We start from the raw sequence: 23,835 nt of genomic DNA, 5'->3' as shown, positions 1-23,835 counted from the left end.
AGGTGCTGTAAGAGCTACAAGATTGTCTCAGAGAGTGTACAGACTGATGGAGGGGACAGAGCCCTATTTGAGAAAACCCCTGGTTTGATGGAGGAGATAAGATCTGTGCCCTTGGGGAGCCTCCGGTCTGGTGCAGGTACACAGTCCCTGCCCTGGGGGGAGAGATTGCCAAGTGTGACTGGGAGCTCCCACTCTGATGGGGGAGACATACACACATACACACACTAATAAAATATCCCATAAGAAGCTACTCCTGGGAGACCTGGAAAGGCTTCCTGAAAGAAGTGGGTTTGCACGGAGCTGGGGGAAGGAGGGGGTTCTGTGTGGTGGTGGGGGTGGGGGTGGGGTGTGGGCAGAGCAGGGAGGGGCCAAGTCGCCATCTCTCCTTTCCAGTCCCAGGTGAGCTAGCCTGGTATCTGGACACACGGGTGAAGCACAGCCTTTCAGTGGGCTTCCTAGCCATCACGAATCACCCATTTTTAGGAGAGAAAAAAGATTGTTGACAGGGGACAGGAATAGCTTCTAAAGCCTCCCTTCATCCCTGCTGCTCCTCTTTTCCCAAATGCTGCTTCGGCAGGCCCTGGGTCTGGAAGGCAGTGCATGCCCACAGCGCCCTCTGCTGGACAGCATCAGAACAGCTCTGAGTGCCAAGGCATTTGTGCTGGTAGCCCCCCTGGTTTCCTGCTCTGGGGAAGGGATCCTGAAGCCAGGAATGAAGGATGGAGGGTCCATATTTGCAACCTGGAGGACCTTAGAGCTTAAGAGTAGTGTGGGGGAGGTTAGTTCTGCTTGAGGTGACTGAAGGAGACATTAGATAACTTGCCCCCCAGATCTTATCAGAAGCTCTGGAGCTGGGGGCGGCCATTACCCTGGGTATCCAGGACCCCTCCTCCACCCAGGGCATGGGAAGGCCCCCTCCCAGCAGATTACCTGTGTCTCATTATGCCCCAGAGGGTGTGTGTCCCTTTCTTCCTCCAACCTGGCATCTGGGGTGGCTGGACTTTGGTAGGTGGCCTGGATGCCTCCAGGAGGGAGAGATGATTGGGAGACTCTAGGTGATGCTCAGGATGGGAATGGAGGCAACTGAGAACAAGAGAGCTTGGCAGAGCTAGGTTGGGACTCAACTTAGTATCTTCTCGCCTTTTCAGACCAGGATAAAGATGAATGGCGCCTAAGGGAGCTTAGGGGACCAGCAGTGCCTTGGAGTGGACTGGCAGCCACAGGACAGAGGACTCAGGAGGCCTAGAGACCCACTGGGCTTACTTCATCCTCTCCTTCTACAGAGTTCCTGGGGAGAACCCGAGTCCATGCTTTCCTGAGCTTTTTTTTTTTTTTATGACATGGGGGACTAGGAGACCCTACTGCCATCCCAACAGGATGTGCACATGCGTGCGTGTGCACGCCGCCCCACCCCCCGCCTTTTGCAGGATGCACAATGGGAGAAGAGGATAGAGCAGCAAGTTGCAAATTTCTTACAAAGGTGGAGGTAGGGCCCAGCTCATGTTACGTCAGTGAGGTGCTAAAGGGACCTTGGGTTCCCCCAGGAGCTTGGTGCTGTGGTGGGGATCAGAGAAAGGGCTTGTCCATCTTAGTGAAAGCAATTACCTGGCTGAAAATCTCCCATGAGGGTTGCTCGTGAACAGTATTTCTGTTGACCATTTAATCTCAGCCTGTTGGCTCCTGGAATTATTTCTATTCAGGGCTGTTTGCATGTTCTGGTGATGCTTTGGGCCTATTGGGAATTCCTGTTTTAGCCACTGTTCTCCCTAAACACTGCAAAGGGATGACTGACTTTGGGGAAACAAGGCAAGCTGCTGGAGGATTTCCAAATGAGCCTTGTGTTTGGTTTTGGGGTCAATCTGTGTGGATTCCAAGACAAAATGGTGACTGGTGACGATTTTCAAGGACACATATTTTGTGGGATCACGAATGGCTTCTGAGAAAAATGTGCAATGGGGAAAGCAGCCCTGCAGAGATACTGCAGCAGGTGCTGTCAGTGGCTGGCGGTATCCCCTCAGCTCCATTCAGCTTAGCACACAGGGGCTGGACATCTGCCAGCACCCGTCCTTTGCCAGGCAGCTTTCTCTAGGTGCAGAAGTCAGCTTGGCTGGTGCACCTGTGGCCAGCCACACATGCCAGGGAATTAATGCTCCTGGAACGGAGGGACCCTCGACCAGTGGCTGAGCAGAGCCGATGCACGTATACCTCATTCCTTCCCTGTGGGCTTTGAGATGTGCCTCTTCCCTCATTCCTAGAGTTACCCAGGGGATCAGGGTCCACACTCTGATCAGTAACCAGGTTAGTAACGTTTCCTTTGTAGATGTCCTTCCTGTAGCATTTCAGTTCCTCGCTTGCCTAGGGTGTTTCCTAGAATCACACGAATACACTATTTGCACTTAATCCTTATCTCAGGCTCTGCTCCTGGGGGAGTTACTGTGACCAACGTGTCCCAATTTTCCTGGGATTGTCCCAGTTTTAACAACTCAAAGCCCTACATCCTGGGACCCCCCCTCAAGTCCCAGGCAAACTAGGGGACAGTTGGTCACCTGAGAGAGAACCCACATCAAGACAGATGTAACCACACTGAGGCAAAAGGATTGCTGAGTCACTAGTTTGGAAGCCGAGCATTGGCTTTGAGAACAAAAGAGCAGACGCAAGTATAATTTTGTCATATCATCAGGTTCAACTGTTTTTATGAGCTAAAAGCCTTTAAGAGAACAGTAGCCACCGTTTACAAAGAAGCCATTCTTTTGAGAACAAGCACACGTATACAGCCCCAGGGTATGATCTACTAATTATTGGTGGACATTAGATGGTGGTGTCCAGGATTCCACAATGTCTACATAACTGGCTACAGGGCAGAAAGGTGATGTGTATTCCAAGAACAAGAAGTGTCATGGGCACCATGGGGACATTACAGGCGAGCAGGCAAGGGGATGGGGTAGCATGTTGTAGGCACTTGAGGCTCTGAGGGGGACAAGCACCGGCCATGCCACTTGAGCCAAAGCCACCTGGGCAAATAGTGAAACTATACCGCGGGTGTGCCCACATTTGGCCACAGTGAGACAAGGCGCTTTGCCTTGGGAAGCGGCTATAAGCTCAAGACAGCTGGCTCTGAGCCAAGGAGATTTGCAGCATGAAGAGGAGAAATCCCACTTTGTCAGGTCACCTGGGAGGCAGTGCTGTTGAGAGGCTGGGGGCTGCGTGGACACTTGGGTCAGGGAGCTCCCTAGCGGGGGCTGGAGGCCTGGCCAGGAGATGCTGCCAAGCTCCTGACCTTGGGACGGATCTCTGCGGATCTGATTATCCAGCTGCAAAATGCTGCACATGCCCCTGCCCTGGTTATTTTTACACTGGCACTGCGGAGCGTGCTACAGCTGAGCAATGTGCCCATTTCTGTTGTTTTCTCTAGTCCCTGCTAGATTGGTTGGGGGAAATAAAAGATCTTCCAAATGCCATGGCAGTGAACACACAACCTGTTTCCTGGGGTTAGCAGCGCCCTTCTTTTCCCTTCCCAGGGCACTAAGGATGCAGAATGCATCTGCGTCTGGGCACCACCTGTATTCCAATATGCAAGTAACGAGAGGCAGCATTTGGACCGCACAATGGCAGGTGCCAGAGTGTCACACAGGTTCCAGCCAGGCAGGTGAAGGGGGTGACCAGTCCCTTGGGGTAGGCTGCACACAGATCTCGGGATACCCCTCCAAATAAGGGTAGGGACCAACAGGGACAAGTCAGGATTTAAAGGAAACTTCCAGAATTCTTTTCTGACAGCTGTTCCAAGTGAACATCTGGAATGAAAGGAGAGGAACCCTGGCTTTCCCAAACCTCTGAGGAGCAGGTGAAAACCCACCAGCAGCTAGTCTTGGAACCAGCTACTCCATTCATCCAACATGGCAGTGAAGGACAGTAGACTGGTTTGGTTTGGAGACCAGCTGTTGGTTTGGTCCACAAGTAGGGGACAGGTTGGGAAAACACAAGTGCTGGCTGGAAACTCATGCTTATTTCCAAGTCCACTGTAAGTCTGCCTATGTCGGGCCCAGTTTTCCTAGGTTCTAAAGTTGGTCTCCTCAGCTCAGGGGGTCTCAGGGAGAGGGTTCTGCCTGTGTGTAGCAGCAGGTTGGACCCTTGGGGCAGGGACTCCTCCTGCTTCACTGGACAAGGAGGAGCACAGCTGCCTCCGCCTTGGCGGCAGTGGTCAGCTTTACTCACACATCAATGAGTGTCAGAAAGCTTAAGGTGGTCTTCAGTGCCTGTGGTGTGTGAGGCCACACCCACAGACAGCAGGACCACAGAGCGGGAGTGTAGCCAATCAAGACACATCCACCTGGATCACCTGGAAGTGGGGAAATGGTTCATGGAGCAGACATCCTTCATATACTTCTCACCAAACTCCACAAAGAACAGGACCCCACCTAATCTGTTCACCACACTGCCCTGGTGTGCCTGGCAAACAGTAGGCTCTCAATAAAGGCTTTTTGAATGTTAGTGCCTGAAGAACCCGAAGGGAGCTCTAGACCAGCATTTTCCCAACTGAATAACCTGGAGAGAGAGACCTGAATCACCTCCTGAAGATTGACATTGCATATTTACATATTCATGGGACTGAATTGTCTAGACTTCAAGAAACCTGTTTTCCTAGTGTTTCCCCAACATATTTGACCACTGAACAGTTTCTCATGAACTGGTAATTCACATATCAACCAAGGAATAGTGCTGGAAATGCTGGTCTAGTGTCACCTCATCCTTCTACAAAATATGTAACGGGGCCCAGAGACAGCAAGAAACTGTCAGAAGTCACACAGCACACTAGTGGTGTAGTTTAGACCAATACTTGAATTCTCCAGCTTTCAGTTCAGTGTTCTTTCCACTAAAGTCTGGGCTTTGTTGGACAGTGCCATTAAGCATTTGTACCCTCCAGATTTTTCAGCCAGGCAGGGCATAAACATCCTTCTGCATGACCTAGAAAGCAAGCTCTAGATTAACAAAGAATCCAGATTAATCCAAATCAATCCTGATTGCAGGGGCAATGGTTCACCTACTTGAGAGCACTTGGAACCACTTTAGCTTCAATGCATGTGCTAATTACCTAAGGTTCTTCTCTCTTCCTTAAAGCGAGTCCCTTTTGTCCACTGCTTGGCAATCCTGGGGACAGATTCCTGAGACCCATGTCCTCTCAATACCACTGGAGTTCTTTAAACAATGTCTCTTATCCAGATGTCCTCCAAAGCCCTTGGGTTATCTGAAATCAAGGAGCATTTGTTCCTCTGTACCTTTGGGTGCTGAGCAGGAGAACCAGGGAGTGCAGAGGCCAGCAACTCGCTTGTGCGTCAAAGTTGTCCAGGGCTCCAGCAGCTGCTACTGGGGCAGGGTCTGAGATGGTTTCCTGGAGAAGGGGGTGGTGTGCCCACCACCCTGCTGGCCTTTTCAATTCCTCCTTCAGTGGTCTTGCAGCACTGGTTTTACACTGGGCAGGTATTGGACCACCTGAGCCCCGGTCATTGTCCAGACTGAGCTTGGAGACCCAGAAGCAGGTTAAGCAGGAAGCTGGCCAGCTCAGTCCAATCTGGTCACGTTAGAGGGGGAAAGAGGCCCAGAAAGCACATGGGACTTATTCAAGGTCATACAGACAAGCAAGCCCATTGTCACTAAGAGGCAAACATCTCAGAGGCAGAGAATCTGGAAATATCAGAGCAGGGGGACCTCCCCCCCCACAACCTGCTCTGCTCCAGGGCACCTAGAGAGAAGAAGCCACTTGCCCAAACTAGTGCCAGGTGTTTCAGCTCTCAGCCTGACAATATTTCCATTCATGGGGGGCCTAGAAGGGGAGCCACGCTCCTTCCTCCTTCCCCTGAGCCTGGCGCTGCTGGCTGCCGCACTGTACAGTGTTATTTTGTGGGGGAGGAGGCACACAGGGAGATGACAAGGTCTGGAGCCAGAGCTTCGAGCCCACATCCCTCTTCGTGTAGGTGACTGCCCGGCTGGGATCCTCCCCAGGGGGTAGATCTGAAGTAGACTAGCCAGCCAAGCAGCAGATGGGACTTGATATGAAGTCTTGTCCCTTCCCCTCCCTGGGGCAATGGGTCACCGACTTTTGGGGGAGAGCCTCAGAAGGGCTGGCGAGGTGAAAGCCCCTTGTGGGAGATTTTGCAACACAGCAGGAGAGCCGGGCAAGGCTCTGCATTGTGTGTGTGTGTGGGGGGGGGGTGGGGGGGTCCGGTGTGCGGGGCAGGGTACCACATCCTGATGGGCTGCCCTTTCTCCATATGATGGGTATTCTGCTGAAACCACCCCCCTGCCCCACCGCCTGCTGAAGACTGGGCATTTCCTCGGTCTTCATGAGGCTTCATGAAGGTGTTTGATCTATGGGGTCTCCCAGGTATCCCTGAAGGGGCTCATCTGGGGGGTGGGGTACTTCTCACCAGGGCCCTGGGGCCAGAAGGGACCCCTTGAGAAATTAAGGCCTTGGAGAATGGAGTGGGAGAGGGTGTGGATTCAGCGTGGGGTCCCAAGCCGGTGGGCTTCCTTGGTGAGGTCCAGACGCACCTCCGAGGGAGTCTGCGGGGCAGAGGTGACTGGGCCCCAGCCACGTGGGACACACCTGTCCCCACATGGTACACATGGTGGCCTGAGAGAGGGATGTCCCCAGGGGCTCTCTGCTTTGAAGCTTCAAGAATCTTCATGACACTGAATAAATCGTGGCTCCCGGCGGAAGCTGCCATCCCCAAATGCACTGTTGCGAGAAGGCCCCCTCTCTTACTGTGTGCTGTGGCAAGAGCGGGCCCCCACTATCCCAGAATGCAGCTGACGCAGGGTGCCTCTCTAGCCCCTCAATACAAGTGGACAGAGCTTGCATTACGCAATTCCTGAAAGCGTGTACATTACTTAAGGTGTCATCTGGTTTCTCCGCTGACTTCTGTGACTGTGGCTCTTCTCTGGGGACTAGTTTCGCATAGACTTCGGCTTAAAGCTAACACTTCGGCTTGCAGGGTGCCTTCTCCTTGTCCTGCCCACCTCCTCTTTTTAGACAGGACGTCACATTAACAGTGTGCAAATCAACACTAAAATATACAAAGGGCTTCCAAACCAAAATAAACGTTCCCCGGCTGACTCTTGTAAAGCGCTGGGAAGGATGGTTCTCCAGGCAGTTTGTAAGTGGCATTTGGGGTCCTGGACGGTCACCATGGAGGCGAGTGCCTATCCCACAGTGCAGCTGGCAGACGTGGTCTCTCTCTGCCTAGATGCAAACTTGGATGTCTGGGTACTTTCAGGCTTTGGGTCCACTCATCCACCCTTTATTTGAGGGGGGCATTGCCCATGTGACCCTTCTCCAGAGAGAACTCAGGCTGAAACTGTATATTCTCTCTCCCCACCCCCCAGTGGCAGTGAATGCCACAGCCCCCCAGATGTCTGGGCAGAAAGGAATCTTTGAACGTTCTAGAGATCTGATCCAACTCCCTCGCCTCACCCACTTATTTTACGGGTGGGGAAACTGAGGCCCAGAAGGGAGGGAGGGGCTGGCCTAAAGTTGCACAGTTAGGTGGTAGCAAAGTTGGCATTGAACTCAGGCCTCCTGATTGCCCATCCAGGGCTCTTTCTAGCAACCAATATATTGGCTACAGTTTCAAGAGCCCGCCTACCAGGCCCGCATGGTCCCCTCCCTCTCCCCCGCTGCCTCAGCCCCGCTTCTCCCCCACTACACATAATTCGGGTTATAGCAGAGCATATTGAACTCCAAGTTCTCGTCCCAGTGCCGCAGGAGCACGAAGAGCTGGCGGGCAGCAGCCTTGAGCGTGCCCCGCGTGCGGCCCTCGGACACTTCCTGCTGCTCCAGCCACGAATTGGCTTTGGCGGCCACCAGCTCCCATTCAACGAAGTAGGAGGCAGAGCTGTGCTCCAGCCACGCCAGTGCCACCACCGTGGCCCACAGCTTCCCCGTGTGCTCTACCACAGCCCTGGGCTCCCAGCCCGGCTTGCCGTCGGCCGGAGGCTCTGGGGAGAAGCTGTCGCGGGAGGGGTGCCGAGGTGATGGGCTGGTGCACATCTGGGGACTCCGGGGCTGGCGGGTGGTGAGGGACACTCGGTGGCAGGTGAAGGGTGAGGTCCACTTGAGCTTCTCCATGGGGATGTGGATGGCCTCGCAGAAGGCTTGGTTGAGCAGGAAGGCTCCGGAGGCCAGCTGCAGAGACACCTGTGTGGGGGGGAGCCCCTCAGTGGGCCTCAGTGTTTTTAGCCCATGGAGCCCCAGGCCATGCCCAAGTCTGGGTGCACCTAGTCTGCCTGCTCATCTCCCCCAGACAGCTCACCCTGCCTCCCCGGAGGGATTTGCGGGATACCCAGCCCAGCTGAGCATTGCCATGCTTTATCCCACTGGTACTTCAAGCTGATGACTTTCCAAGCCCAGCTGAACATCTTCACTTTAAACCTACCTTTTGTCCTGGGCAGGTGGGCCCAGCTTGGCCACTGGGACCACCCACAGCCGTCCAGCAGACCTGGGCAGGCACCACCCTCTTCCTCCCTCCACATCAATCAGTTTCCAAGTCCCAATGTGTCCATTTCCTAAACAGCTCTGCAATCTACCACTTCATGTTGTCCCTGCCTCTACGTACCTCCCTTGTCCCCCCACCCTCACTCCATCTTTCCTGCATCCTGAGGGGTCTTTGTAAGGAACAGGCCATGTCACTTTTTGGAGGCCATCGGCTCAGTAGTTTCAATTTTTTTCCTAGAATAAATCCAAGCTCTGATTTCCAAAGCGCTGATTTGTCCTTGACTCTTCCCCCTCCACCCCATTTTCCAGCCCTCAAGCTCGCTCTCAGGTGTAGACTGTCGGCCATAACTCCTCACCCTTCAGGTCTCAGCTTAACCATCACATTCCAGAAGTCACATTTCATTCCTCCCCGACCTCAAGCCTGGAGTAGGTGTCTCCCCCTCCCCCATTCTCTCCCACCAAATTCGACCTCTCCTGACCAGCACCTAATGATCAGAATTACCTGGTTCTTTGGCTGTGTCCCCACTAGACACTTCGTGCCATGAGCTAAACGACTGTGTTCACCTAGTTCAAGGTTGTCTCCCAGGGTCTAGCACTATGCCTGGCTCAACAAATCCTTGCGGAGTGAACACTTGCCTCCTGCTCTACTGTCCAGGATATTTGGAAACTCCAAGTGACACGAAGCACTTGGGTGTGCAGGGGCTGGAGTGCGGCGGCGAAGCTTAAACGTGTCCCTCCTTCCAGCACCTTCTGATTCCCAACCCTGCTGAGCCCCAGATGTGGCAGGGCTAGGCTCCCTTGCACCTCAATTCAGAGACACTCGCTCCCAACCCGGGCTTCTCTCCCTGCCCTGCATGCTGGAATGTCTGCAGAGTCACCTGCTAAACACGGTGCATGTCCCTGGGGTGTTCATTTTACTTGCCTGTGAGTCATTTCAAGGCTTATTTTTTATGTATTGCAGAACAGACACACAGAGGTGGTGGAGTAGGATGCAAAATTCCCGTGACTTTTTCAAGCGAAGATGGCAGATTGCAAAGAATTTTTGTGGTGCTGGTGCTGGTTTCTAGCAAGACTCCTAGACCCCGGCGGGGGGGGGGGGGGGGGGGGCGGGACTCAGGCAAAGTCCCTCTGCCCTGCTGCCCTGCTGAGTGGGAAGGTCTAGGTCTTCTTCCCTTTGTGGAGGGGGAGGGGTGGGCGGCCCCTCTGCTGAGTGTGGGGCTGAGGTCTGGGGTCTGGGGCACTCACCAGTGGGACGTAGTCAAAGCTCTGGCTCCCCGGGGCTGACTCCTGAGCCTTGGTCAGCGGCTTGCCCAGAAAGCCCTTGGCCGCTCGCGTCAGCAGCCTGGACTTGTTGAGATTCAGCCTGTGTGGGTGGAGCCCGGGAAGAGTGACCACCGCCGCCCCGGTGGTGTTCCTGGTCATCCCTCCCCACCCCCCAGAGCCCACTCAACAGCCTCTGAAAGTCACAGCCAGAAGGGATCTGACAGATGACCTCCTCATTTGACAGCTGGGGAAGCCGAGGCCCGGGGAGTGCATCTTCCTCGAGGGACTTGGTGAGTTAGCAACACCCTGGGTAAGGGGTGAGGTAGTGTTCTTTTTAGGACTCTCTTTTAATAGCATGTTCTTGTTCAGCCCAAGGTCAGAGTCTCATGCTAGCCCTCTCAGGGGTGCTTGCGTTTGCAAAGAGACCGTGAACCTATGGGAAGTGAATTTGGGGCAGGGTGGTTTCAGCAGTGTGATACCTGAAGACAGTGCTATCTCTGGGCAGAGGTCCTTCCTGGCACTCTTCAGATTGTTCATTTTTGTGTAAATGTCAGAGTGGGCCTGCCTTTGGCCTTCCAAGCTAGGGACAGTTCCCGGGAAAACGGGTGGTGGTAGAGTGAACCCCCAGTGGAAATCCCACGTACCTGGATCCAAAGAGAGTCTCTGAGGCCTTCAAGGAAGAAAGGGTATTGGTAGCCAGACTACGCAGGGGACCTGGAGAGCCACAGAATGACAGTTAGGGCCTGAAAGATGGCCCTGTCCAGCTGCTTACTGCTCAGCTGGGGAAACAGAGGCCCAAAGAGGGGCCCGCACTTGCCTACATCCCTAGAGATCCGAGCTCATGATTGGGCCGCAGGGTTGTTTCTGACCGAGTTGGTATGGGGAGGGGTGAAATAGGTGGGTCCATGTGTAAGGAAGCAGGCCTCCAAGTTCCCTTGGCTGGAGGCCCCTGGCATCTTCTGGAAGGTTACCTGTGGGGACAGTGGCAGCTTCATATCCACCCCCTTCAACCCCAAGTAGGGACACTGAGTTTCCTCAGTGGGCAAATTGCTGGAAGATTCTCAGCAGAGTGAAGTGGTAGAATGGTCTCTCAGCTGGGAATTGGGAGGCCTGATTCCTGGCCTAGGTCTGTCACCAACTTGCTGTGTGACCTTGGGCAAGTCACTTCACCTCTCTGAGTCTGTTTCCTTCCTCTAAAGTGCGGATACTCTATCGTGCATGGAGCTGTTTGGAGGAATAAAAAAACCACAAAGGACTTTGTTGGGTTAAGATACTCTCTTGGCCCAAAGGTCTATCACTATTTTAATTAAAGGGAAAGCTGGCAGACCACCCTCTCACCTTCAGGAGTAGCGTACTTCTCGCGGCCTGGGGACATGTTCTCGCTGAAAGGTGCAGTAGGGCTTTCCTCCACATCTACAACAGAGGAAGCCAGTGAGGCCTGAGCTCCCCTGGCCCTCCTCCTTACCTCCCCTCCTCCCAGGTACTGGTCTGAATTCACAGTACCTGCGGATGCTCTGGGAGAGCAAGGTCAGGGTTCCCATCCCTGCCTGGATGGGCCTTCATCCCCCAAAATACCACCACTGCTCCACTGTAAGAGTCGGACATGCCTGTGTTCAAATCCCAACTCTCCCAATGATTAGCTGTGTGACCCCAGGAAAGTTATTTCCTTTACAAGTTTCAATTGCAAATTGGGGATAACAGTACTGATCTGTGTTGTTGTAAGGATTAAATGAGATGATACACAGACAGTGCTTAGTGCCTGGCCCATGGTAAGTGCTCAAAAAAGCCCTGAGCTACAGACCCAGCAGGGAAGCAGGAGCAGGTCCGAGGCCTGAGGGTGGTGATTGGAGGTGGGGGGAGAGGTGGGTTTATGCCAGTTCTCCAGGAGGCACCAGAACATAGCACTGACATGTCAGAGGGCTCTGAGCCTCAGTTTCCCCATTTGTAAAATGGGGATAATAATTGCACACAGTTTGTTCAAAATATGTAATCAGGATGATTTTTCTTATGATTATTATAATATTGCTACAGCTGGAGAGTGATGGGCTGTATACTATATAGGAGTGATCCAAATTTTGTAAAAAGCTTCACACACAGATATGTCCTGCAAAGCCTCTTGGCTCACCTCTGAGACCGTTAGTAGTTTTGTGAGGGCAAGAAGCTCTGTTTATTACTGGATGCTTGAGGGGCAGCACAGGAGTGAACCAGTGACTGAATGACTGAGGCAGCCAGCAAGCAAAGAGCATGGTAGTTAATTAACCTCATGGACTCTGGAGCCAGACATGGCTTGTTCAAATCTCGGCTCTGTCATGCATCTGCTGTGTGACCTTGTGTAAATCACTTAACCTCTCTGAGCCTCGGTTTCCTCATTTCTTAATGTGGGAAATAAAAGCAACTCTCCCAGATGGGTATGACGAGCCATAGATGATTAAAGCAGTGCCCAGTACATAGAAAACCCTCAGCGGGTGTTAGCCATTGTCATCCTTGGGGAGGGAGAGGGCTTGGAATAGACTAAGAGTTTAAAAGTCATACATACTGGGTGTGAATCAGAGGAGAATTGAAAAGAAGGGATTTGTGATTTTGATGGAAGCCATGGGCCACCAAGAGCTGAGCTATGGAGAAAGGAAAAGGTAGACCAGAAGTCTCCTCTAGACTGGGAGTCCAGCTTAGCTCAGGGGCAGAGCAGGTTCCCTTGGTTTTGGAGGCTCTGAAGGACCAAGGAGTTGGCAGAACTCCTTAATTCTGAAGAGATCCTTCTCAGGATTGTCACCCCTTCACACACTGTTCCTTTTTTAACCCATCAATGTCTCTGAGCACTTTCCAATCCCTCAGGTAAAACATTGTTATGATGTGGGTGTCAGGGCTAGTGGCCAGGTGGGACCTCTGATATCCTCCCCAAGCAGAGAAGAAGGCAGAAGATGCTCATTGTACACGTGAGGGCACGTACGGAGGGGTTAGGACTAGTGCAGCAGGTAGGCTGTCTTTAGCAGGACAGAAAAAAAAAAAAAGACACACAGACATCCAGAACACAGAGGGTTAAGGTTATCCTGTGAAACAGTGCAAGGTCACCAAATGGTCAAGTCACAGATCTTCAAGGACCCAAGCTGCGGGCACAATGAAATCAGGATGCTTTAGGGAATCCTGGAAGAAGCAGATGGTGGGATGAAACTGCCTTTTTGCTCTTTGCTTTTTCCCTTGTTTTTTAGGTTTCCTGGCCTTCGGTGCCTGGGAAGACTCAGAGGTTGGAGGCAGGGAACAGCCACTGGGGTTGGTGGACCTTGAAAGGGGGATGGTGTGGGCATGTGGCCAGGGAGGCAAGGCTGCTCTGTGGCTCCTGGTGGCTCTGCCAACAAAACTGTGTAAATGGCACCATGCCTGGGCCATGCTGAGCCCCCCTGCCCATCACAGGCCTCAGAGAATCCAGGAAACCTGGCCTTGCTCTCACCCCATAAGGTCCAGAGTGAACACTCAGAGAGAGGCCTCCAGGGCCTCGGACATGAGGGTGCAGTAACTCAGAGGCCCAGGCTTCAGAACACACCCGAGGCGGCTCTTACTTAGGTTCTGAAATTTGCCATCTCCTGTAGCCGAGTCTTCCCCAAGTATGGTCTGGGACCGCCCGAAGCCAACAGAAGTGCCCCTCCACTGTCGGGTCAGGACCCGAGAGCTGACCATCCGCAACGCAGCACCTTCATGAGGACAAGGAGAAAGGGTCAGATAGGTACAACTGTGCCAGTCTTTTGCCTCTTCCCCAAGGCTGGCAGGAATGATTCTGGCTTCAGTCTGTGGATTATCTAAAGGCAGGGAGGCACTGCAGGAGGTAAGACCATGAGCTCTGGAGCCAGAATGACCTGGGTTTGAACCCCAGCCCCATCTCTTACTAGCTGGATAGAGTACTGACTGCTCTGAGCCACAGTTTCTTTATCTGGAAAATGGGGATAATAATACTTACCTTGCCAGGTAAATGCTATTGCTGAGATAATGTTTACAAAGCAGCAATGTTTTCTAGCTAGTTAAAAGGCTGGTTTTCTCAGACACACCCCATCTTCCTTCTCTCCCAGTTCACTGTCTCAGAAACTGAGGTCCCAGTTTCCCCTCCCACAGGGCAGGGTCCTGAGTCCCAGAGCATCACCGTCAGGGGATGAAAATGAAGTTACAGACCCAACAGTGTGTTTTGGGGAACTCCATTCTCGGACAACACTAGTTTGTAAGTTGCTCCTTAAAAATCCAAAGAGTTCTGCTGGAAAATAAGTCTTGAAGAAGCTTCATACTGTAGTCCATTCTCTGAGCCTGTTGATATATACTAAAGGCTCTGAGACGTTCTTCAGTAAAGAAAGCTTTTAAGTTCTATTTAATCCAGTTGTTCAGAAATGTTTTTTCCTAATCTGGTATTTCCTATTTTTGTGCTGAATAGCCATTAACAGGACACGGAACTAGGGTTCTAGTTTTCTGAAACACACTTTGGGAGGTGCTGATCCAGATCTTAGGGAGCTGGGACTGGGGTTAAGATATGGGGCTGGTGCTTAACACTTAAGATATGGGGCTGGTCCCTAACACTTAAGAATCGGGGCTGGTCCCTAAAACTCGCAGACTGTGGCTACAGAAGCTACAAGAAATGGTCAGAGCTGAGTGGGAGGGGGTGACCGTGCCCAGTAGGTGAGAAGGCCCAATGGAGTGACAGGCTGGGCTGCTGACCAGAACCTGAAGTCAGAGGAACTGAGGCAGAGAGGGAGGGAGGGAATGGGTCGTTGAATATTTTGGTACAGATTTTTAAAAAGCGGGGTGCGGGGGGAGCAGAGGAATCAGAAAAGGCATATTTTGTTTCCAAACACAATTCTTTCAGGTTTTCGACAAAGAAGGTAAAGAAATTCCCCAAAGATACTTTCCTCCCCTCTCAGACTGGTAGATTGAGAAAGATAAAACAATTTCCAGTGTCAGTGAGGGTAGAAAATCTCCCTCAGGACAACCGTTGGGGGCAGGGTCAGTTTGATACCATACATCACAATAATTTAAAATGGGCCAGCTCTTTGATATGCAACCTTAGTTCTGAATGTCAATTAACCCTGAGGTTATCAGACAGGTGCGCAAAGATGTTCTTTGCAGCACAATTTACAATAATCAAAAAGGGAATAAACAGAAGGTCTAATAATAGCGGGCTGATTAAATAGGCTCTGGTAAACCTTAAGATGCAGTGGAGAGGAGTAGGAGAGAGCACAGACTCTGAAACCAGGCCACTGGGAGTCAAAGCCTGGCTCTGCCCTTCACTGCTGTGTGGCCATGGGCAAGTTACTTACCCCCTCTGCCTCTGCTGCCCCACCTGTAAAATGGGGATAACAGTATCTTCTTTGCAGAGCTGTTTTGAGGATTAAATGACTATATAAAGGGCTTTGGAACGTGTCTAATTGGCTGTTATGATGATGATGGAAAGATATTTCCCGCACCCAGAGTTTGTAAGATATAGCACATATTGGTATGATCCAATTTATGCAAAATGATCTGTCTTTTGATTTCTCTACATGTGGATACCTGTAGGAAGAAGTCTGGAAGGATGGTCACACCAAGGGGTTAATTGGTACTCATTTCTGGATAACTGTCAGTTCCAGTCACTTTATTTTATATCTCTCTATATTTAATTTTTAATTTTAATTTTAATTTATTTTTTATTGAAGTATAGTTAACTTACAATATTGTGTTAGTTTTAGGTATACAGCAAAGTGATTCAGATATATATATCTGATCTTTTTCAGATTCTTTCCCTTATAGGTTGTTACAAAATGTTGGTAGTTTCCTGTACTGTTTTATATATAGTAGTGTGTATATGTTAATCCCAAACTTCCAATTTACCTCTCTCCCCCTTCCCCTTTGGTAACCATAAGTTGGTTTTCTATGTCTGTGGGTCTATTTCTGTTTTGTAAATAAGTTCATTTGTATCTTCTTTTTTTTAAGAGTCTACATGTAAGCAATATCATATGATATTTGTTTTTCTCTGGGTTATTTCACTTAGTATGATAATCTCGAGGTCCATCCACATCTTTCTATATTTTAGAATTTTCTACAGTGAGCACATTCCAATTGGAAAAATACAATAAAGTCATATTCATTTAGTGAGAAAAGGGGAGTGGGATGGTTTCGCAGCACTCTGCAGAGCAGTGGGATAGGGGCTCATGTACCCCCCATCCTCTGGTGGCCAAACCATCTGCTGGGGGACCTATTGGCTTCTAGGCCCTTCCCTGAACCCCTGCCTGCAGTCTAGGCTCCTTTGTATCCCAGTCCCCCTCCTCTAGCCCACTTGGGAGTTGCTTGGCCCTCAGAGGAGCGCTGGCTGTGCACCTGCCTTACCAGAGTTGGGGTATCCCACGACGGTGGGCAGGTACCGGCTCTTGCTTATGTCCACAGGCACGAAGGCTGTGTACTTGCTGATGACATTGCAGGCCTTGCTGGTGTGCACAGCGTTCGCTTGGTAGCGGCGGCTGGACCCTGCAGAGGGAGAAGCGGGGGCCACCGTGTGGACTTGTAAAGTCCTCCCTGACACGGAAGCTCTGGAAGCTAAAAGGAGGGCTAGATCCATGGTCCCATCTTTGGAATTAAATAAGCCCTTAAAATTAAGGAGTTACCAACTTGCCATTAAGGATATTTAAAAGAAACTCTCAAGATTATCAAAACCTCCACCATCACTTCATAAAACAAGGATATTTTAATGTAAAAGAGGTAAGGCATCTAATAAAAAGTGACAGTTACTTTCCTTAAATAACTTTAGTGTTATTAAAAAATAAAAAACCAAATTTCTGTGTTGTCAGTATTTTCTATTTTCATTTTGCAGCTGTCTGATGAGAATCTTGCTGCAGGATTTCACAGGTCCCCTGACTGTGTGGGGACCACTGATCTGGCCCAACAGGACAGTCTTGCAGAGACAAACCAGAGAGGGAGAGTGGTGAGCATAGGGTCACACAGTTAGTTGGGAATGGACCTGAGATCAGGACTCAGGACGGTCTGACCCCAAAGCCCAGACTCTTCCTACTGAGCAGGTGAGACGTCTCCTTGGCATGAAGGGTGGACAAATGTCCTGTAAACTGTCAGGTAAAGTGCTCATGGGAAGAAAAAAAAATAACATATACAAAAATACAAATAATATAAAATATAAACCATGTAACATTATTATATAAATAAAGCATAAACTATAACAAATAATAGAAATATCCTCTATGTATATCTCTATCTGTTCTCCAAGGGTGCTCCACGGAGGTCCCAGGAATCACTTTCTTGAAAGTTTGCCCCAATTCCTGAACTAAATTAGCCTCCTCACCAGCCCTGTTACACAATTTCTTGGATCCCTTTGTTTCTTCTTCATAGCATTGGGACAAATGCACTCAATTCGTTGTGTGTATAATTATTTGATTAATGTCGGCTGGCTTCCCTGCTAGTCTCTGTCAAGCACTCATAGGTAGGGACAGGGACGGTGGTGGTCACTGCGCTGTTCAGCCCCAAGCCTGGCTCCCAGCTGATCCGCACTCAATAAATGGCATTCACTGGTGACTGGGTGGACCGATTAGATCTAGGGGTTCTTGGGAAGATAGGTGTGGTCCTGAGGAGCAAGGCAGGAGGAATAGAGCGGTCCCCAAGGTTCTGTCTCCGGGGCCCTACAGAAGGCGCTGCAGGGAGACGCCTTGGGAAGTGAGGACGAGTGAGGGGCCAGTAGGAGAGAGAAAGGAGGGAGGAGAGGACAGGTTGCCGGTGGGCGTGGGAGGTGTGGGGGAGCCCGGGTCTGGGAGGGGGCGGACCAAGCAGGGGGTGGAGCCAGCAGGGGGTGGAGCCATGGGCTGTATGTGTGGGGGGTTGGGGGGCAGGGGGGACTGCCGAGGTCAAGGGAAGCACCTGGGGGCAGCGATGGGGAGGGGAAGTGGAGCATTGGGCCGTGGCAGGACTGCGGGGAGGAGGAAGGGGTGGAGCCAGGGACGGAGGGCGGTCCCTGGGGGAGGGGCATGGGGCGGGGCTGAGAGGAGGGGGCGGGCCCGCGGCTCTCACCTTGCTCAATCTCGCCCTCGCGCTCCGCCAGCTGCTCGAAGTCGCGGATGATGGCGCGGGCCGCCAGGTGGTGGAAGGTCTCGCTCCACAGGTCAGGCTCGCGCGCGCCGCCCCTCTCGGGGCCTGGACGCCCCAGCTCGAAGCTCACCTCCCACTGCAAATGCTGACTGTCGCGCAGGCCCTTGACCACCGCCTTGCCCACCACGGGGCCTGGGGTGGGGGGCCTGCTGGGACTGGCCCGCTCCTCGGACTCAGCCAGGGGCTCCCAGTCCGAGGACATCTCCGTCTCGAAGGCGGAGGGGTAATGGGACGGCTCTGCGGGCGGAGGGACAAGCGGGCTGTGATCTGAGCTGCAGGACAGAGGGCCCATTCCCAGGGGACATCTTTCCTCCCCAGGATGCAGACATCCCTAAGCAAGGACTGCCCCCCTCACCCTCCCGCCCCCAGGGAACACACAACTCTTTCCTTAGGAGAGCAGGAGTGAAACGGGCTTGTCCCCAAGAGTAGGGCAGGCCCGCTGCCCTGGAAGCCAGTACCTGAGGGGGCCAGATAGGGTTGGAGGGGGAGGCACTCCGCAGGGAGGACACTTGGGAGCCTCACAGGCAGCCCAAGGGCTAAGTTGATTGGGACAGAGGGATTGGTGAGGTCCTCTGGGAGGGATGGGCCACGGCAGACACCCCCCACCCAGGCTGGGCTGCAGCCTAGGATTCCTCACTGTCCCCAGTCAGGTCTTGGACCCTCTGGGCACTTACCCAGGTCCCCAGGGCTGCGGCTGTCTGAGGCAGACTTCAGGCTGGACCCAAGATCCATCTCTTTCATGGGGCTCCAGGCCTGTGTCTCCTGGCCACAGGGCAGAAAGGGCTGGCAGCCTTGGGGCAGCAGAGAGGGCCTGCGGGCCCCTGGACCCCGGAGTCTGGGGCCCTGGCTCAGGTCCGGACCACTGTTCAACAAGGGCTAAGGATGTAAGAGGAAGGGGAGGAAGCTGAGCTCCTGGTGGCTGGTCCCCTTCCCTCTGTCCCCAGCCGCAGCTCTTTCCCTGGGTACCCCAGCTCCTCCTGGAGGGCTGCCCCTATAGTACCCAAGGACACATGACCTGCTCTCCACTTCCCATGAGAAACAACAACACAAAGAATCCCAAACCATGGATAAAGTCCAAACCATGGAAAACCATGGAAAATCACATACCATGGATAATATTCTAAACCCACTTTTTTTTTGTTTTGTTTTTGACCATAAAGTTTGAAGCTTTGTGTGTGTGGTTATAATTATCAACTTTTCCCTTCTGTCTTCTCATTTGTTATGCTTAAAAAGTCTTTTCTACCAAAAAAAAAAATTCTTCTAGAATTTTTTGTGATTCTATTTTTGTTTAAATCTTCAACTCACAAAAACTTTATTTTGGTGTCAGGAAATAGAAAACAGCCTTTTCTTTGATTTTCTGAATCATACAAATGTCATCACCATTTACTGAATACAGCTCATTCATTGAGTCCCTATAGTTTATCAGTTCTCCACCTCTATCCTGACAAAGCTGTCATGTACATTTGGTTTTATTTCTGGACCTTCTGTTCTGTTTTGTGGATTTAATCTGTCTAGTGCTAGTACAAAACACTTCAAAAGGCAAGGAATAAACTGGGAAATATATTTGCAATATGCATGACAAAGATCATTTTCAAGAAGATGCTCTTATAAATCACTGGGGTGGAGGAGGCAGAAGGTAAACTCAGTAGAATAATGGTTTAAGGGCATCTGCAGGCAGTTCACAGGAAAAGCATTCTATAAGCCCATGAAAAAATGCTTAGTCTTGAGCATTGCTGTAAATTGAAATAAGTTATGATTTTTCCATCTTCCAGATTAGCAAATATTTAAATGTTTGATGACACCCATAGTTGTTGATGAGGAGACAGAGTTTCTCATGGACTGTTGGTAGGACTCTGCACTGAAGCACACTTGTGGGAGAATGACTTAGCAATGTGCTGTCAACATTAAAAATGCACAAGCTCCTTTGACCCAGTGATTTCACCTTTAGGAATTTAATTCTGTGGTAATACACAAGGATGCAAATATCCATGTGCACGCACTGTATATTTGTTGCGGTACTGTTTATAAAAGTGAAAATGTGGAAACTGTCTAAATGTCTATTGATAGGGATTGACAAATACATTATGGTACCTCCATGCAATGAAACACGATACAACACTGAAATGAAAGAGGTGGATTTTTTCCCATACCAATATGGGAAGATGTCCAAGATAAAATTTATTGCAAAAAAATAAATTGCAACTGTTCTATATTTTGATTGTGGAGAGAGTTACGTGACTACACGCATCTGTCAAAACTCATAGAGCTGTTCACAAAAAAGAGTAATTTTACTGCATATAGAAAGTGAATTAAAAGATATTTTAAAGGTAAGTTGGACAGCAGTTTGCGTAAGTGATTATTCAAAACATATATGTGTGTTGCATATGTGTGTTTTTGAGTACGTGTAGTATTTCTGGAAGGAAACATCCGAAACCAAGTGGGTCAGGACACAGGGGAGGGGGATTTTTATTTACTTTATATTCAACTGAGCTATTTGATCGTTTTTACTGAAAACACTGAGTATGTATTACTTTTGTAATTAAAGAAAATTAAATTAGTTAAAAATAAATTTTGTGCCTCTGGGAACACACACATCTGCCTGGAAGGAGGAGGGGATGGGGGAACAAAGTCATTTATTAGGTGTAACAGAGAGAAAAAGTGCCTCTTAGTTTTTAGGCTAACAGTTAACCATGGGGTCTTTTTCATCTCTATCAAATAATTACTGGGAAGAGGACTGTGCCTCCCCATTAGATGGGGGCTCCTTAGGGCAGGGGGCTAGCGTTGTCCTTCCTGTTTCCTCTGGGCCTGAGGTCTTGGGGATGGTACAAGGGTGTGGGAGCCGAAAGGGACAAGTCCCTCTTAGGATGGACTCAGTGGGAACTGGTACCCAGCCATAGGCTGCAGGGAGTGTATACGTGTGTGTGCACATGTGCAGTCACAAAAGTATATTGGAGATGATCAGATTGTGGGAGAAGCCAAGCAGGGAATGGGGAGACATGAACAAAGATGGGCCGGAAGTGAGCAGGAGAGAAGCCAAGCTACCCAGAACCCTCACCAAGCAGAGATACATTTAAAGGACTCCTACTGTGTGCCAGGTGCTGCACCGGCTACTTCATCTTTTATCAGCCAATGCTGCACAAGTCCTCCATGTACAGCTGGCTCCCAGTAAACATCTGTTGATGACTGTTAGCTCAATCATCTGACAAGCTATTCTCCCTGTTTCATAGATGAAGAAACTGGGGGCTCAGAGAGGTTAAGCAACATACTTGAGGAGCAGAGTCTGCCTGACTCCAAGATTAGTGTCTTCCAACTGCATTCGAGTGGTTCCTGGCTAAGCACAGAGAACTGCCTTCAGGGACAAGGTGGCAGTGTCTGCACCGTTGGGGAGCAGAGGGAGCTTATGTGTATGTGGAGATGGGGAGGGATGGGGGTTATGGGTGGGAATGGGAGAGTGAAAGACTGCTTTTATGGAACCAGAGGTTCACGATGGCAAAGCTACATAAAACCCAATCTTAAGAAAATGAGATGAGGCATACAGGTAATAGCAAACACCCATTTGGTTTAGGACAGTGTTTCTCAACCTGGTGATTTTGCCCCCCTCCCCTTGGGGACATTTGGCAGTGTCTGCAGACATTTTTGGTTGTCCTGACCGGGGATGGTAATGCTACTGGCATCCACTGGATAGAGGCCAGGGATGCTGCCCAACATTTCTCAATGCACAGGACAGCCCCCACAACAAAGAATCACCATGTCAATAGTGTAGGGGCTGAGATACCCTGGTCTAGCTGGACATTGGATGACTGGTTCTGCTGTGCTTCTAACTCTAAGATGATCTCTGCCCTGGATGAATGTACAACCCTTGGGATTTTCAGAAGGTGCAGAAGGTGATGGGGAAAGGAAGATTTTCAGGCAGAAGGTCCTGGGTTGTAATCCTCTGACAGGCTGTGTAACCCTAGGTAAGTCACTTTACCTCTCTGACCCTCAATTTCCACATTTATACAGAATGGGGGTAGCCAGCCCCCACATTTCCTCTCTTCCAAGGGGTGCCGTAAAATCAGATGACAGTGTAGGTGGGGATACTCCTTGCCGACTGGGAAGTTCTATGAGCAGAGAATGCGTGATGTCATTTTCTAATGGGTATCTTTATTAGGAAGGTGTCTTTGGAGGTCAGGCAGGTGAAGATCCAGGAAAAGAAGGAAGAAGTGACTCACTTCAGTGTAAATTGTGGTCAGGCTCCATCCTTATGGTTGAAGCAGGAGACACAGCTCTTCCCCATCCATGGCTACCCCCAACTCCAATATGCCCTACTTGGGTACCTGCAAATCAATTTGCCACCACGGAGCATCCAGGCTGGTCTGGTTGGTAAGATCCTGCAGTTTGGTTTTCCGCAGTGGATATCTCCTGGCAGCTGTTGTGGGGTCACTGGCTGTGAGGGCCCTTGGGGAGGGCTTGGGGTTGGTGATCTGGTTGGTGCTATATGCCCGCCGTCGCTGGGAGGCGTCTAGACCTGGGCAGAAGTGGTGACAGGGAAGCCATCAGGGTGGAGGACAGTGGGGAAAGAGAGAGGGGCTTGCATACGCCTTTCCTGCTTGGAAACTTCTTGAGTTTTCCACTGCTTACCTACTGAAATATGTGTAGATGCCTCACCTTGCCTGGCATTCAAAGCCTTGCCTAACCTAGCTCTAAGCTATCCACTGAGCTACTCTCCTTTCTGCTCCTTTTACAAGGTTTTATGTGCTCCAAATATACCAGTTGTGTATTTTCTAGGTATGACACCTTCTCCTCTTTGCTCAGGCAGTTTCTGCTGCCTGGAATCTCCTATGCCTTCCCACTTTTTAGAACCAGTGCCCTCATTATGTCTTTGTTAATATCCTCTACCAGATGTTCCTTTCCCTGGGATCCTCACAGTTAAACTTTCCTGTGGTCCATGTCACTCTGCTTTCTAACAGAGTTAAGGCCAGTTGCATCTCTCTCACTAGATGGAGAGCTTCTGAGGGACAGGTGCCACATTTGAGTCATCTTTGCTTCCTGCATTGAGCTCAGTACCTAGCCTTAGTAGGTGATCAGTAAATATCCTCTGAATGGAAACTAACACCACAAAGAGGTTTTGGAGGAAGACAGGTCTAGACTCTTTATCTGTACTCTACCTCTTTCAAGTTCCATGAGCTTAGCCAAGTTGCTTAAATTCTCCAAGTCTCAGTTTCCTCATCTGTAAAATTGGATTAATAGTACCCACTTTCACAGTTGCTAATCTTTCAATGAGATTGTCAAAAGTGCTTAGCACATAGTAAGTGCTCAGTAAAAATGGATCGATAGTAATCATGGCCTCCCTGGAGAAAGAAGTGAAGCACAAAGAGCAGCAGACTAACCAGGATTGGTGGTGGAGTCTCCACTGAATGGCTGGGCATCTTTGGCCTGCCTCAGGTTGAAGGGTGCCCCCAAGCTCTTGGCACAGTCTCCGCTGTCTGGGCCGGGCCCCTCATCCTGTGAGTGGTAGAAGACAGAGCTGCCAGACTCCTGAGAGTGCAGCATGCTGTATTGTCTTCTCTTGTCCTGGAGGGAGGGAGAGAAAAGAGGGCTTAGAGTGAGACTAGGTGTCAGGAAGGACAGCCAAAGGGCAGCAAGGGGTGTGAGAGGAGATGGTGGAGCTTTCACCTTTGAAGAACCAGAATAATAAGAAAGTTTTTTGCTTGCTTGGGTAATTTAGGCAAACTTCTGTTTAAAGAATGTTGAATGGAAGTGGGTTTTCATATCACCTATGTTGTTTATATTTTTAATTATATTCTTTATTGAATTTTTAAAAAAATGCAGTTCTCAATGCTACTGCTTTCTCCAAATAGATAATCAAAAATAACAGCCTGAATATCTGTTCCTTTCATTCCATTCTCCATGACATAAACATATATAAAAATATAAGGGCTTCTTGGGGTCATCTTGTATTATAAAAGCTGGACCATATTACTTACATTTTTCAGTAGCTTGAATTT

General features: G+C 50.4%; 1 protein-coding gene across 1 annotated transcript in view; it reads right to left on the bottom strand.

Moving 5' to 3' along the window:
- Positions 1-7,696: 7,696 nt before the first annotated feature.
- Positions 7,697-23,835, bottom strand: part of VWA5B1 (von Willebrand factor A domain containing 5B1) — a 40,811-nt gene continuing 24,672 nt past the window's right edge. Inside the window, exons 12-21 of the mRNA XM_057705516.1 lie at positions 23,218-23,401; positions 22,165-22,355; positions 18,523-18,724; positions 17,771-18,085; positions 16,088-16,225; positions 13,324-13,437; positions 11,090-11,164; positions 10,396-10,465; positions 9,734-9,851; positions 7,697-8,191 (exon numbers count right to left, since the gene is read on the bottom strand). Coding sequence (XP_057561499.1) covers positions 7,697-8,191; positions 9,734-9,851; positions 10,396-10,465; positions 11,090-11,164; positions 13,324-13,437; positions 16,088-16,225; positions 17,771-18,085; positions 18,523-18,724; positions 22,165-22,355; positions 23,218-23,401 — 1,902 coding nt within the window. The remainder of the gene's footprint in view (positions 8,192-9,733; positions 9,852-10,395; positions 10,466-11,089; positions 11,165-13,323; positions 13,438-16,087; positions 16,226-17,770; positions 18,086-18,522; positions 18,725-22,164; positions 22,356-23,217; positions 23,402-23,835) is intronic.

The sequence above is a fragment of the Hippopotamus amphibius genome, chromosome 1 (assembly GCF_030028045.1).
Source record: "Hippopotamus amphibius kiboko isolate mHipAmp2 chromosome 1, mHipAmp2.hap2, whole genome shotgun sequence".
Lineage (NCBI taxonomy): Eukaryota > Metazoa > Chordata > Mammalia > Artiodactyla > Hippopotamidae > Hippopotamus > Hippopotamus amphibius.
Note: the sequence above shows the minus strand (reverse complement) of the source record. Positions and strands in the feature narration are given on the sequence as shown.